Raw genomic sequence first — 14,140 nt, 5'->3', positions numbered from 1 at the left:
AAAACTACCTACAAAATGCCAATTTCACATATAAAATGTGATCAAGACTCATTTTCCAAAACAAATACTTCAGCTGTAAAAAAAAAATTCTTAAATGTAACTTGACTTTCTTATTTTAACTGAAATATTATAAAAATGTGGCGTTCGATTGGGGTAATGGGCGCTAGGCTGAGTGTAACTCGGTGCAAAAGGGGCACCATCCGCCATCTACTTACGCGTTCTAACCATGTTCTCCTTAACTTTTAAATTTAATGTTACTTTTTTTTTTTCTAAACTTAATTAAATATTACTTGGACCGATATCGATACATTAATCTCCTACTCTATATACGTTGTTTTTAGCTAAGAAACAGAGAATACTGGTGGATATGGTCATTATACACAAAATAAACAATTGGACAAGTGGTGAAATATGCCAAGATATGTCTTAAATTGGTGAAGTAATATATGTGTGAGTTAATTCTCCGAGATTTCGAGTATCATGTGTCATTGAGCAAATGGACTGAATATCCCTGGCTTTGAAAGATAGAAAACGATGGGGAAAATGGCAATTTGACTATCTTTCTATTTTGGAATCATGAATCATGATTAGTCATGTCAATAACCAAAACTACTAGAATGTTTGTTTCATTATTTTAAGTCTCCCCACAAATGTTTATAATTGAAATTATATTTATTTGATAACACATTCGAAATTAATCTGTTCTCCACTGTCTTCTTGATTTTTTTCAAAAAAAGACAGACGCATAAGTGAGTACACTTTATAACTATAGTTCATGTGATCTAATTAATAAATACATTTGTAATTTTAGCACATAAGTAAAATTTAGTTTAAGTACGATCCAACTATTTTAACCAGTTTTGATGGAAACCTTATTATATATAACGTACTTTGTATTTAAAGAAATTTTGTTCATTATATCATTAAAAATAGTTTTGGGAAACGTTTCTTTCAAATTTAAGAAAATTTTTATTTGTATAAAATGAAGATAAATATGAAAGAGTTATAAATTACAAATTAAAAAAAACAAATATATAGTTTTATTAATACTTATTTTAATGTACACATACCAACTTTTAAATAGTTAGATATCAAATGTGGAAAGCACTAATATTTACATAAAGAGTTTCTTTTGTACATGAACCTTCACAGGAAATTTCCGAAACATAATTAACAATGAAAAATAAAGCTTGCTAGCTACTAATGGCTCTGCTTTTTAAACATCGAATAAAATCAGCAACAAAATAAAATTTGTTCACGTAAGTACTATCTGCCTCTAATTAATAATACTCTTGTCTCTGATTAATATAATATTTCATTTTCAATTTGTTTAACATTTCACGAGTCCGGTCCTACACAAGAATCTCATTGCTCTCTACAAATAACATCGACCCATCGAGACAAAACAACATGCCATTTTATACTTGGTTCTCTCCTTCTGGAAGTATTTAAGAGAATCAAAATCGCTTAAGAGGTGAGTAAATGAAAGGTGCAATGGAAAAAGTGAGAGAGATATGGAAAGAAGGGAGGAGAGTAGGAAAAGAAGACCCAAGAAGAATAGTTCATTCTTTCAAAGTGGGACTTGCTCTTGCTTTGGTCTCTTCCTTCTACTATTATCAACCTCTCTACGATAACTTTGGTGTCAATGCAATGTGGGCCGTCATGACCGTCGTTGTCGTCTTTGAATTTTCTGTAGGTTAGTCCGACATGTGATCAGAACCAGCCCCTTTAATATTTATGTCTGATATTTACGGAGTAAGTAGATTTAACATTGGTTTGGTGTGTACATAGGTGCCACACTTGGGAAAGGAATAAATAGAGCAGTGGCAACATTAGTAGCTGGAGGACTAGGAGTTGGAGCTCATCACCTAGCAAGTTTGTCCGGTCCAACAGTAGAACCTATTCTACTCGCCATCTTTGTCTTTGCGCAAGGTAACCATAATAACACTCATAACTTTATAGAGTACCAAGAAGATTCGGATTTTTGGCACATAATCACCTCGGGTATTAAGTCCAGAACATTGAAACTCGAACTCGATGCTATGAAGCAGGTCCGATCTGGAGCATATACAAAAGAATCAGTCGCCTATGATATCACAAATTTATTCAACAATTTTAGTTGTACATGTATGTAGATATTATAAAAATATATGAAGAATAAAGGCATAAAATTTTATTTGAACGTTCGTTGTACATGGGCACTGTTTCCATGACTAATGCATGGTATTATATTATATATATATGTGTGTGCAGCTGCGTTATCGACGTTCGTGAGGTTCTTCCCACGGGTGAAGGCGAGATACGATTATGGGATATTGATATTCATATTGACGTTCTCACTGATATCAGTGTCGGGGTTTAGAGAAGACGAGATATTGGATTTGGCGCATAAGAGACTATCGACAGTGATAATGGGAGGAGTCAGTTGCGTCCTTATCTCTATCTTTATCTGCCCTGTCTGGGCTGGACAAGACCTTCACTCTCTTCTTGCCTCCAATTTTGATACACTGTCCCGCTTCCTTCAAGGTTCTTTCCCTAACTTAATTATGATTCACTATGTATATAAATTAATAATACCTAAAAATACTTCCCCACCAAAAATATCACATTTGCTTTTACAAAATCTTCTTGAAAATGTTCCTAGATCTTTCTAAAAGATTGGTATTGCTTTTTTAAATACATAAATAAATATTGTGGTATTTTTGAGATTATGATTATGAAATAAAAAGTTGGAAACTGGCAGAATTTGGGGACGAATATTTTGAAGAGACAGATGATGGGGACGTCAAGGAGGTGGAGAAGAGAAGAAGGAATCTTGAAAAATATAAATGTGTTCTCAATTCAAAAAGCAATGAAGAAGCTTTGGTGGGTAGTGTACTCTCTCTTCCACTTCTCGTTTCACTTTTTGTAGTTATACCATTTTTTTGCAATAACTTGGATTGGATTCTGTATTGATGGTATATTGTTAAACTGTGTTTAGGCTAATTTTGCAAAATGGGAACCGCGTCACGGCCAATTTAGATTTAGGCATCCATGGAAACAATACCTTGCCGTCGCTGCATTACTCAGGCAGTGTGCCTACCGGATGGATGCCTTGAATTCATACATCAACTCAGATTTTCAGGTATTATTTTTTCTATAGTTTTGTTAGGTTTTTGCGTTTAGCTTAATATCTAAAGTAATAAATACTAACAAATACGTATACATATTATCTTTTTTTTTGTTCGTTCTGTATATATATTATCTTGATATTCATATTGTTGTATTTTGAAATGATGCCTCCTCTGGAGGGGAAAAATGAATAATTAAAGTACTATTAAAAAGTTATATATATATTTATTCTTACTCTATGTTTGTATATATCGTAAATGTTTTTAAAAAGGTTATTATATTGATAATGTTTCATATGAACATTATACATAATATATGTTCGTTTTAACCATTTATTTGTTCTCTTCTTTTTCTATTAGATCCCAATGGACATCAAAAAGAAACTAGAAGAACCGTTAAGAAAAATGAGCTCGGAGTCAGGAAAATCAATGAAAGAAGCGTCAATTTCATTAAAGAAAATGAGAAAATCATCATCTTCTGATATTCATGTCTTAAACTCACAATCTGCCTGCAAAGATCTTTCTACTTTACTCAAATCAGGCATCTTGAACGATGTTGAGCCTCTACAAATGATCGCATTAACGACCACCGTCTCTCTGCTCATTGATATTGTAAACTTAACCGAAAAGGTATCACAATCCGTACATGAACTCGCATCCGCTGCAAGATTTAAGAACAAGAAGAAATCGACCGTGTCATCCAAGAAGTCAGATTCTGTAAGCACTGTTCGTGCAATGCCAACCAAATCTCAAGATGATCATGTTGTCACAATCTTATGTGATGATGATTTATCAAACACTGTTGACCAGTCGTGTGGAGAGAGTTCAGTGGACTCTTGTCACCATGTCGCCATAAAGATCGATGATGATGATGATTCAGTCCATGAAAAACATGAAGATGGTGAAATACATGTACATACGAGTTGTGTATTATGTGGTCAAACTAATGCTAGTGATGTTTTAGATTGTGGTAATCAGAAAATTATTAATAACTTATAACTATTTATTATAGGATTTAGGTGAATATTAATACAGTATTAAATAAAGTTATTTTGAACAAGAGTTCGTTTTGGATCTAGCCTAACTCGACCATGGTTTTTTTTTCCTTCTTTTTGTCCTTTTCAACTAAGTTTCAGTAAAAGTAAAATGTACCTCTTAATTCATATCTCGATGACTATATAATGTAAATGTGAGCTGAGTTGTCGAGTATCACTATCTCGGTTTGGGCTATCTCTAGTGGGCCGCTGACTAATGTGGTTTGGGGCTTAGTGAAGCAAAGCCACACAACTGAGTCTTGATCAGTTAAAGAGAACGGCATCGTTTTGAGGATCATTGATCATCTTCATAACCTGAGAAGATAAGAAAAGTTTGTTAGACTTTTCTGTTACACGAAATCAGATACAGAGAAAGAGAGAGAGCTACGCGAGAGAGAAGAGACGAAGAAGCGACGGTGAAGGAGCTTACCTGATCTTCTCTCACGACTCTGATTGCCGGTGGTGCATTTTCAGATACAGCGCTTGTTCTCCGGTTACTTCAGTGTCAAGTTAACCTGAAACAAGAATCCGCTGTAAGCTCTTTGTAATCTGTATACTCACATATGATCTAGTGAAAGCTTGAGAGTTTGGATCTCTCCCCAGACAGTAGGCAACGAAGTCTGGGTAAACAATCTTGTGTGTTTGATCTATTTGCAACAAAAGAATCCGATCTAAGCTAATCAACAATCAACTAAAGAATCTAATCGAGTGATAACTAAGACTGAATCTGCGATATTGATTCTTGACAAGTGGTATCAGAGCGCTGGTTTAAGTGCAGGAGGTTAAGATCAGGTTGCGGTAAAGCGATCTAAGGCATTGACGATCTACTGTTGTTGTTGAGGTGCTGCTACTGCGAACATATCTCCATGGAAGCGGTTAAGAAGTTTGAGATGGAGAAGTTCGATGGCAGGGGGGATTTTGGTCTCTGGAAGTTCAAGATGAAGATGCAACTTGAACTACAAGGACTAGGCTATGTCCTTGAAGGGGATACTGGTTCTGAATCATCAGATGGAGATGATAAAGAGTTGAAACCAGTAAAGCAAGATGAGAAAGATCCTAAGGCTAAGGAGAAGGACACTAGAGCAAGAAACCTCATATGCGCTAGTCTTTCTAATATAGTCCTAAGGAAAGTCATGCGGGAGCAGACTGCTATGGGAGTATGGAAAGCTCTCGAGGCTGACTACCAGACGAAGACACTCCCAAATCGAATCTACCTCAAGCAAAGCTTTGCAAGCTTCAAGATGCAAGAAACTAAAAGCATTGAAGAAAACATGGACTCTTTCCTAAAGCTGATCGATGACCTGGCCAGTCTAAGCATTACCGTATCAGATGAAGATCAAGCCATTCAGATACTGACAAGTCTCCCATCTCAGTATGATGCATTGGTCCACACACTGAAGTATGGATCTGGTAAAGATACACTGACGGTCAAAGAAGTGACTTTGGCCGCTTATGCCAAAGAAGCAGAGTTAAGGGAAAAAGGCATGCTTGGAAAGAGCAAATCGGAAGGTGAAGGCTTATTTGCTGACAGAGGTAGACAAAGTAAGCGTCAAGGAAGCTCAACTTATCGAAATAGAAGTAAGAGCAATGGAAGCAGGTCAAAGAAGAATCAGGAAAAGCCTAAAGCACGTGAGTGTTGGTCCTGCGGTAAAGAAGGACATTATAAAAGGGACTGCCCAGAGAGAAAAGAAAACTATCAGAAGACTCAAGCAGCAAATGTGGTACAATCCAGAGAACCAATGATACTTACTGCTAGCGTTCATGACACAAGACATGAATGGGTTCTAGACTCTGGATGCACGTTCCATATCACTCCTGATAAAGGTGCGCTGTTTGATTTTGAGGAAATAGATGGAGGCAAAGTCTTAATGGGAAACAACACTCACAGTGAGGTAAAAGGTATGGGAAAATTAAAGATCCTAAATCCTGACAAGACTGAAGTCATCCTAACAAATGTGAGGTATATGCCCTCAATGGGGAGAAATCTTATATCTTACGGTCAGTTGGAAAATAATGGCTGTAATTATGAAGGATCTGATTTTCGAGTGACGTTCTACAAAGGAGGAAAGAAAGTATTGTCTGGTAAATATAAGGAAGGGAAGTGGCTTTTAAAGATCTGTGATGAATTGGGGTTTAAGTTCAGCAGCTTTAAGTTGTTTTGTGACTCACAGAGTGCAGTATGCTTAGCTAAGAATGCAGTCTACCATTTTCGAACTAAGCATATGGATACTAAGTACAATTTCATCCGAGACAAGGTCCGCGAAGGTTTAGTTGATCTACAGAAAGTTCACACTACCCTAAATGCTTCAGATTTTCTGACTAAGAGTTTACCTGGAAATGCTTTCGAGCGATGTCTGGGCCAACTCAAGTTGGTGGCTTAATCCAAGCTGGTGGAGCTCCTTGAGGGTCAAGTCGATTAGATACCTCGGAAGAAGGAGCATAATAAAACGAGTCAGCTAACAGGTATATGTAAGCTTGATTCAACGTCTAAAGGATTAGACAGTCAAATCGACAAGGTTTCAGAACTGGTTAAAGTCTGAAGGTTACTCAAGCACTGTGACGAAGAGGAAAACACTTACGTGGATGTATAATGAGAATCGGTTGAGGCTCTCGGTCTTCGGATTATAGAAATTCAGAGGAAGTACTGCGTCAGGAGAAGTTTTCTGATTCGGGTTGATGAGGTCAGTCATCTATGGTTGAGTGAATCAGGGTGTATGATACGACAGATGAATGAAGAGGTGGAGTTGATGAAACAGCGATAACTACAGTAGTGATCAATTGAGCTTGAAGGTTGATTCAAGAAAGTTCTGAGGAGATATGTTCGACAGAGAAAGAGAAGTGTTACCGACAAAGGTGGAGATTGTGAGCTGAGTTGTCGAGTATCACTATCTCGGTTTGGGCTATCTCTAGTGGGCCGCTGACTAATGTGGTTTGGGGCTTAGTGAAGCAAAGCCACACAACTGAGTCTTGATCAGTTAAAGAGAACGGCATCGTTTTGAGGATCATTGATCATCTTCATAACCTGAGAAGATAAGAAAAGTTTGTTAGACTTTTCTGTTACACGAGATCAGATACAGAGAAAGAGAGAGAGCTACGCGAGAGAGAAGAGACGAAGAAGCGACGGTGAAGGAGCGACGGTGAAGGAGCTTACCTGATCTTCTCTCACGACTCTGATTGCCGGTGGTGCATTTTCAGATACAGCGCTTGTTCTCCGGTTACTTCAGTGTCAAGTTAACCTGAAACAAGAATCCGCTGTAAGCTCTTTGTAATCTGTATACTCACATATGATCTAGTGAAAGCTTGAGAGTTTGGATCTCTCCCCAGACAGTAGGCAACGAAGTCTGGGTAAACAATCTTGTGTGTTTGATCTATTTGCAACAAAAGAATCCGATCTAAGCTAATCAACAATCAACTAAAGAATCTAATCGAGTGATAACTAAGACTGAATCTGCGATATTGATTCTTGACAGTAAATATAGTAATTATCATAAAGTATCCATCATTCGACATTTTAAATTAACAATGTTACAAAATCCTTGGTTTGTAGAGTTATTTTTTTTTTGTACTCGACGCATCAAACTAATTCGCCACCTTATATACATTTTCCCCATAATCTGTAAACGGTTCTGGAAGAAGAGCCTCACTAGTAGTAACGGGGAGACTGTCAAATTGATCTTGAGGTAGCTTTAAAGACGATTAGACGAAATAGATGAAGCGAAGAAGTTGATATTAATTAGAATATTCCCAACCAATAAATAAAAAAAATTAGAGATGATTAATAAATATTTAAGTTGTAAAATAAATAAAAGGATGCTAGTCAAGTAATTGTAAAATAAATAAAAGGTATGCAATTCAAGTAATACAAGGGAAGTATTCTAATATCAACTTTTGTTGATTATAAGTTAGGTTATAAAAAAAAGGTATGCAAGTCAAGTAATTACAAAAAGTGTTATATGTGGCCCTAATATGGCAGATACGAATATCCGTAAAGAAAAAGGTAGAATCCTTCTTGCAATAGATTATGAATATTTGGTATAATATCAAAATATGAAAATTTAGTGTATGCTTTTCTGTCTATGAAAGTTCAATTAATTAAATAGATATTGTGTACGAGCAACTGATTGATAAGTGTTAATGCGATGTGTCATTATTAAACCCTAAGAAAATGTTAAAGGAGGGTCATGTCCTCGTAAACTCACGGGCTCGTGCTCGTTTGTCTATTGGCTTTTTAGTTATTTTTCCAACTGCTTTTTCAAACCTCTTGCACAAAATGGCGGGCAAATTAAAGTGGAGAGTAAGTTAATAAGTTTTAGGTATTTGTCTCCATTATTAAATTTCACTTCTTTTTTAACCTTTATATGAAGATCCATCAACCATTGGATCCAGTAGATTCCAAAGATACATTTCTCTTCACACTTTTTATTATTTCATTGAACTTGTAAAAATAGTTTTCAACAATGCACACCCGAAATTCAGCTATAATCAAAAATTAAAATAAATAAATCTACTGCAGTCATTGGATTCCAATGGTGTGTTTGTCACATTATAAAAGATGTTAGGGTTAACATTATGAAAGCTAACACATGATAGACAACTCCGCTTATCATGACTGCTCCACTTACTTATCAAAAAGCTCTTCAGAGGCCTTTAGATTTTCTGCAATTAATCTTATATCAGTTGTGCACACAAAAAAAAAATCTTATATGAGTTGAATTCTAATTCCATAGTTGAATAAGCAAAATCTATTTTTCTTATAAAATGTTAAGGACGTTCCAAATTAAACGAAATACTAAAGAACAAACAAAACAAAAGTCTTAGTGATAACGACTTTAATGCGTATCGAGTCATTGATTTATTTTTTGTTACTTGATAATAAAGTTTCCAATGATGTGATCTTACCCGTACGTTTCAAGTTAGAAAAGGTACACTTTTTAACATTTGTGCCCAACATACACGCGTTTTTAAGTTTCTTTTTGACTTTTTAAACGTTTTCACAAGATGGATTAACATATTATACAAAATTGTGGTTAAGCATCTTGTAAAAAAATATTGTTAACATGGATATCTAGGTTAATTTTTTGAACACCTAGACCGTTTTTTTTTCTTTAAAAAATTGGTTTAAAAAAAATGTTTCGTTTATATTCATTTGCTTCGCCGACGGTCAGGTCGAGGTATAGGTTGACGCGTGGCGTGCTGAGAAGGAGATTACAACACGTGTCCCGCCTCCTTGACGAGTGGGTCATAAGGGGAAGTCCGGCCCGTTGAGTTTGTGGCGATTGGTGTGGGCTTTAGGCCCGTCTTGTGTTTTAAATTTTGCCCAGCGTTTTGTGGGCCTTAGTATTGTAATTTGTTTCTGGTGTTGGGCCAGCCTTGTTGGGCTTAGTCCCCTGAATTTTAATTAAAAATAACTTTGACGGGAAAAAAAAAAAATATTCATTTGCGACTAGACGAGCGCCTAAACTGATTTTTAATGAGCACCCATATTATATGTTTATTAGTATGTACTATTAGGGACACAAGTAGGTCATCAGTTACGTAGAATAGCACCTGACGATTGTCATAAACGAAAAGAAAAATCCCATATACGGTTCGGTCTGGTCCATTTTTATCGAACCTTAAGGCCTCTTTTCTTTCTCTTTTAGCCTTTTTGTCCAAGGTCTTTTTTGTTATGCTCCATAAACAGGTAACCGTGTCAAATAGATTGAGGGTGCGACTGTGATCTGAAAGAAGGTTCAAGCATAGAGGCGACACGTACACTTAGGTTTGTGAGTATCCAAAAAAACAGGTAACAGTTTTCATGCCAATATACATTTAACATGAATATGAATACTAAGGGTTACATTTTAACCCCCAAGAAAGGTTACAAATTACAATCACACAAGACAACCAAACAGTTTCCAAATGTTCCTTCTCTACACATCTCTTACTCCCATCAACACTTGTTTTCATTGGTTTGTCAATGCCAGAAATGCCCACCACTGTGCCTCACAGCTCGTCCTACACAAAGATCAGACACATATAAGTTTTAACCATTTTCACAGCAATTAAATATCTTTCATGGATGAGATAGAAAACACCACTTACATGGTAATCATCCATGTAATCACGTGGATTAGGCTGCAAAAAACAAAACAAAGCATCATTACCAACATATTCACTATCTTTCTATAAACAACAGAGTTAAGATTGAGAAGAAGAATAAGAAACACAGAGTTTGATCAATGGTGTACGTACCCGTTTGTAACGCCGCCTCCTGTCTCCATACCGGTGGTCCCTCTCCTTCCTTCTACGTTCCCCTTCTTCTCTTGCCTTCCGAGATTCCTGTAATTGTCAAAATTTTGTATGGCCATGCAAGAAGACTAAGATACTTTACATAGAAACAAGAACATGATTTGTAATTTAAAAAAAAAAAAAAAGAACCTCTTCTTCTCTTGCTTTTCTTTCTTTCTCAGCTTCCGCAAATAACTCCTTCTCAGACTGGTGTGTATATCATATTAAATATTAAAATTAAGACATTTTCTATACAGAACAACACAGAAGCAAAAATATATCTAAAGGCTTGGAGAAATCTTACCTCCCTGTGCTGTTCAAAATAGTCATCTACCATGGCTCTTGCATATTGAGGGTCATCAGTGATCAAGATATTGTCAAATATCGAACCAGCCTTCACCTGCAATATTAACCATCAATCTCTCAATCAATCTGCACTACATGAGCTTTTGACCCGATTCTTTCTGTTTTATGTTCCACTAAAAATTTGCAGTAACCATTATATAACTCTTTGGTGATGGAGTGAGTATTAAAGTTAATAATGTTGATCTAGAACTTACCTGCCATACTTCAATGCCTATGTATTTTATAGGCTTCAGAACATAAAGATCTGGATCATCTTCAAACTCTGCAAGGCAACAAAAAAAAAACAGAGAAGCTCAAGCTTATTAGCATCAACAAGAAGTAATCCAGCCCACAAAACGCAAACAACACATTAAATAACATGCCTGGATTATCTATCCATGGGTTCTTCCATTTTCCCTTGTAGTTCGGGTTCTTGATTTTCTGCAGGAAGTACAATGTTTTGATAAAAAAAAAGTCAAATGGTGTAGAAGAAAAATTGAGTAAATAAAACATAAAAATTGATGGCTGTTGAATCCATTTACCTTTGCTTTCCAAGGACCTTTGTACGCTGGATTTGGGATCTTTGGGGCTTCCCAGGGACCATTCTCTTCCTCGTCCCAGTCCTCAGGCTAATAACAAAAAGAGAGTGAGTGAGAGAGAGAGAGCTTAACAACACTATAACAAACCAATGAGTTCCCAAAAACTTAAGACTACTACTAAAATGCAAATCACTCAAAAGAGACCACCCACTTTTAACAGTACATACCTCTTCAGCTTTCTGATCTCTAATTTCTCGAGGAATCGAATCATAACCCTGTTTACAAGAAGAAACCAGTTGTCTTAATCAAAATAAGATAGCTTCCTCTCAATACAATTAATGTCTTTATATATTGCTACAAAGTTTCCTAAACAAGTTACCTCAGGTTTGACATCATCAGGGTCATCTATATATTCCCTGTCATCCCAATCCACTGGCTGAATAAAAAAAAGCATTCATAAGTCATACTAATAGCTAAGCTAAGTGTAATTACTAATTAGTAATCCACATTGCAAATAGTTTACCTTCTTTGCATTTTTAACTTTAATCTTCCTTGGAGGAAGGATGTCCCAGTCTGTGTACATACTTCCAAACTCCCTCTCTTTGTTATCAACCAGAACGCTGTAAGAAGCATCAGGCCGCAAGATAAACGTGTAGAAATGGTTTAGCTTGTCTGTTTCACACTGCAAATCCTTTTTAATCGGATAGTTCTGTCCCTGGTATGAAAGAATCACATGAAGCTTCTTCGTCTGCGTTCCACATATGTCTGGTCCAAACATAAGACTGCATACGAAAATAAACACTAATCAAAATCCCCAAGCCAAGGGAACTTGATCTAAGGTTGCTATATAACCTTCTAGGAACTGATGTTCACTAAAAGAAGACATTAAGATTAAACCTGTAAGGAGTATCACCACCAAACTGCTTCTGGTTAACGTAGCCAGAGAGGAGCTTGATGTAAGCGCCACCACACTCTATGTCCTGTTCGATTTTGACAGAGTACTGAACAACAAGAGTCCGGTTCTTGTTGCTGAACTCTTGAATCTTTGCAGAAATGGCATAATGCTTGGCATCATTATACGTCTGGATACCTAAACAAACTCGAAGTCAGCTTCAAAGATTCAAAGACTAGAGAACACCAAACATATCTCTAACTGATTCTTCAGACCCAATTGGTTAAATATCTTAAAAGGGTAGAAGAAAGGAAGTACCTTTATTGTCGGGATCGCCGGGCCATTTGCCGGCGGTGTGCTTAAAGGTACCAGCTTTGCCTTCGTTTCTCTTCCAATCAGATAAGACCCACCTGCTCTTCCATCCACCTGAACGAATCTTACTAAGTTAGTTGCAGAAATCTATAAATAGAAAGCCTAAAGGTGGAAACTTTTTTAAGAAAGAGTGTTGTGGTAACACTTCACCTTCGAAATGCTCTTCAAAGAAGATCTCAGAGAAAGCCAAGGGAGTTAGAGTGAGAAGAGAGAAGAGGAAGAGGTGGAAAGGCTTGAGCTTGTTTTGGGTTAATCTCATTTTTTATCAGAATCTATCTCTATAGCACTTGCTTATTGACATTGTAGGTTGAGTTTATAACAAAGAAGATGAGAGAACATAGGAGTGAGAGTTGACTCAAAGTCGTTTGGTGTAATTACGATTTTACCCCTGGTTCTGGATTGTTCTTCCTCCTTTCGTGTTTACAAGTCGTCGCATGGTGTGGAAATGTTCAAAGTCGTTTCTTCTGCGTAGGAACTGGGCCAAAATTTTAACAAAATGATCCCAGTTCGTGTAAATGCTATGTTTCACTCATTTTCAGCACAGATGCTATTAACTGAGCTGTTCACTTTCGGCCCATGAAAATCTCTTTGAAAACCCATATAGATAGATTGGGCCTTTTGGGGCTTCATTGTGTATAATCTTTTTTCTTTTTGGTAAAACAAATAATTAATAAATATAGTGATGGACAAGGGCATCGAACTCATTGTGTATAATCTTAATCAATGCATAATATGCCTATCGACCTCGTGGTTTTACGTAGTATCCTAAATTAAAAAAAAAAAAATTGGGTGCAAATGTTGAGAAATCCTCCTTGATAATTTGTTTCCAGTCTCTCAGATTTGTTATAAGAACTTGAATTTCTTTAACATCTTCCATTTATAATGAAATTGATATAATATAAAAACATTTATCAATATTTGGTTACAGGAGATTGATACTTTTTTGACAAACATATTTTTGATAAAATCTAGAAAAGATTAATTATCTTGTAAAATACAGTAAATGTCATATTATATGTATTCACACATATTTCCAAAAATGAATGTTTGTGAATTTTTTTTTTTTTAACTCCAATACATCTTTTATTATGATAATGATCTAATCTGATCAGAATGTAACAAATGGGTTATAAAGTTAGGAACATAGAAATGAGATACAAACAGCATATTATTAGATAATCTATGTTTTGCTAAGCAATCTGCAACTTTATTCCTATCTCTTCCAATCCATATAAATGAAACTGCCTCAAACTTTTGCTTCCACCAATTAATTTCTCGTATCCAATTTTATTAAATCAATATTGGAGGAGAGTGTGCAAAATGGATCTAGTGACTATCATATAGTCATTTTTTATGATGTCATATACATTTAGGCCACCTTCATTTGGTGAAATGACACATAAATCGTCAAAAAAGTATTATCGATCCAAATATGCATGTATTTCGTTGACTTGCATAGCTTTCATAAACTACAACTCGCATGATGTCATATACTTGCAGACACTTTCATTTGGCGAATGTTTACATCAATCAATCAAAGAAAAGCCTAACAATTAATTCTAGAATGTACATTTCTTT

The 14,140-nt window shown here is 35.9% G+C and overlaps 2 protein-coding genes across 4 annotated transcripts; one reads left to right on the top strand and one right to left on the bottom strand.

The window, feature by feature from the left end:
• The first annotated feature begins 60 nt into the window (after positions 1-60).
• LOC103836391 (aluminum-activated malate transporter 2-like) lies at positions 61-4,458 on the top strand. Of its 2 annotated transcripts, none has more exons than XM_009112646.3 (6): positions 61-1,696; positions 1,792-1,932; positions 2,254-2,526; positions 2,744-2,865; positions 2,981-3,124; positions 3,471-4,458. In XM_009112646.3, the coding sequence occupies exons 1-6, from the start codon at positions 1,483-1,485 to the stop codon at positions 4,107-4,109; spliced, it is 1,533 nt and encodes a 510-aa protein (XP_009110894.1). In that variant the 5' UTR covers positions 61-1,482; the 3' UTR covers positions 4,110-4,458. The 2 variants fall into 2 exon arrangements, with proteins under 2 accessions (XP_009110894.1, XP_033133209.1); XM_033277318.1 differs by having other exon boundaries at positions 2,254-2,622; positions 2,720-2,865.
• A 5,402-nt stretch (positions 4,459-9,860) lies between these two features.
• LOC103836390 (calreticulin-3) lies at positions 9,861-12,965 on the bottom strand. 2 transcript variants are annotated; one of them, XM_009112645.3, is made up of 14 exons: positions 12,713-12,965; positions 12,509-12,616; positions 12,196-12,388; positions 11,822-12,080; positions 11,678-11,734; positions 11,526-11,573; positions 11,302-11,388; positions 11,143-11,200; positions 10,975-11,042; positions 10,719-10,814; positions 10,565-10,621; positions 10,379-10,465; positions 10,229-10,261; positions 9,861-10,141 (listed from the first exon to the last, which is right to left on the bottom strand). In XM_009112645.3, the coding sequence occupies exons 1-14, from the start codon at positions 12,819-12,821 to the stop codon at positions 10,130-10,132; spliced, it is 1,272 nt and encodes a 423-aa protein (XP_009110893.2). In that variant the 5' UTR covers positions 12,822-12,965; the 3' UTR covers positions 9,861-10,129. The 2 variants fall into 2 exon arrangements, with proteins under 2 accessions (XP_009110893.2, XP_033133211.1); XM_033277320.1 differs by lacking the exons at positions 9,861-10,141; positions 10,229-10,261 and having other exon boundaries at positions 10,302-10,465.
• Positions 12,966-14,140: the final 1,175 nt, after the last annotated feature.

Source organism: Brassica rapa, chromosome A08, assembly GCF_000309985.2.
Source record: "Brassica rapa cultivar Chiifu-401-42 chromosome A08, CAAS_Brap_v3.01, whole genome shotgun sequence".
In the NCBI taxonomy this organism is placed as follows: domain Eukaryota; kingdom Viridiplantae; phylum Streptophyta; class Magnoliopsida; order Brassicales; family Brassicaceae; genus Brassica; species Brassica rapa.
Note: the sequence above shows the minus strand (reverse complement) of the source record. Positions and strands in the feature narration are given on the sequence as shown.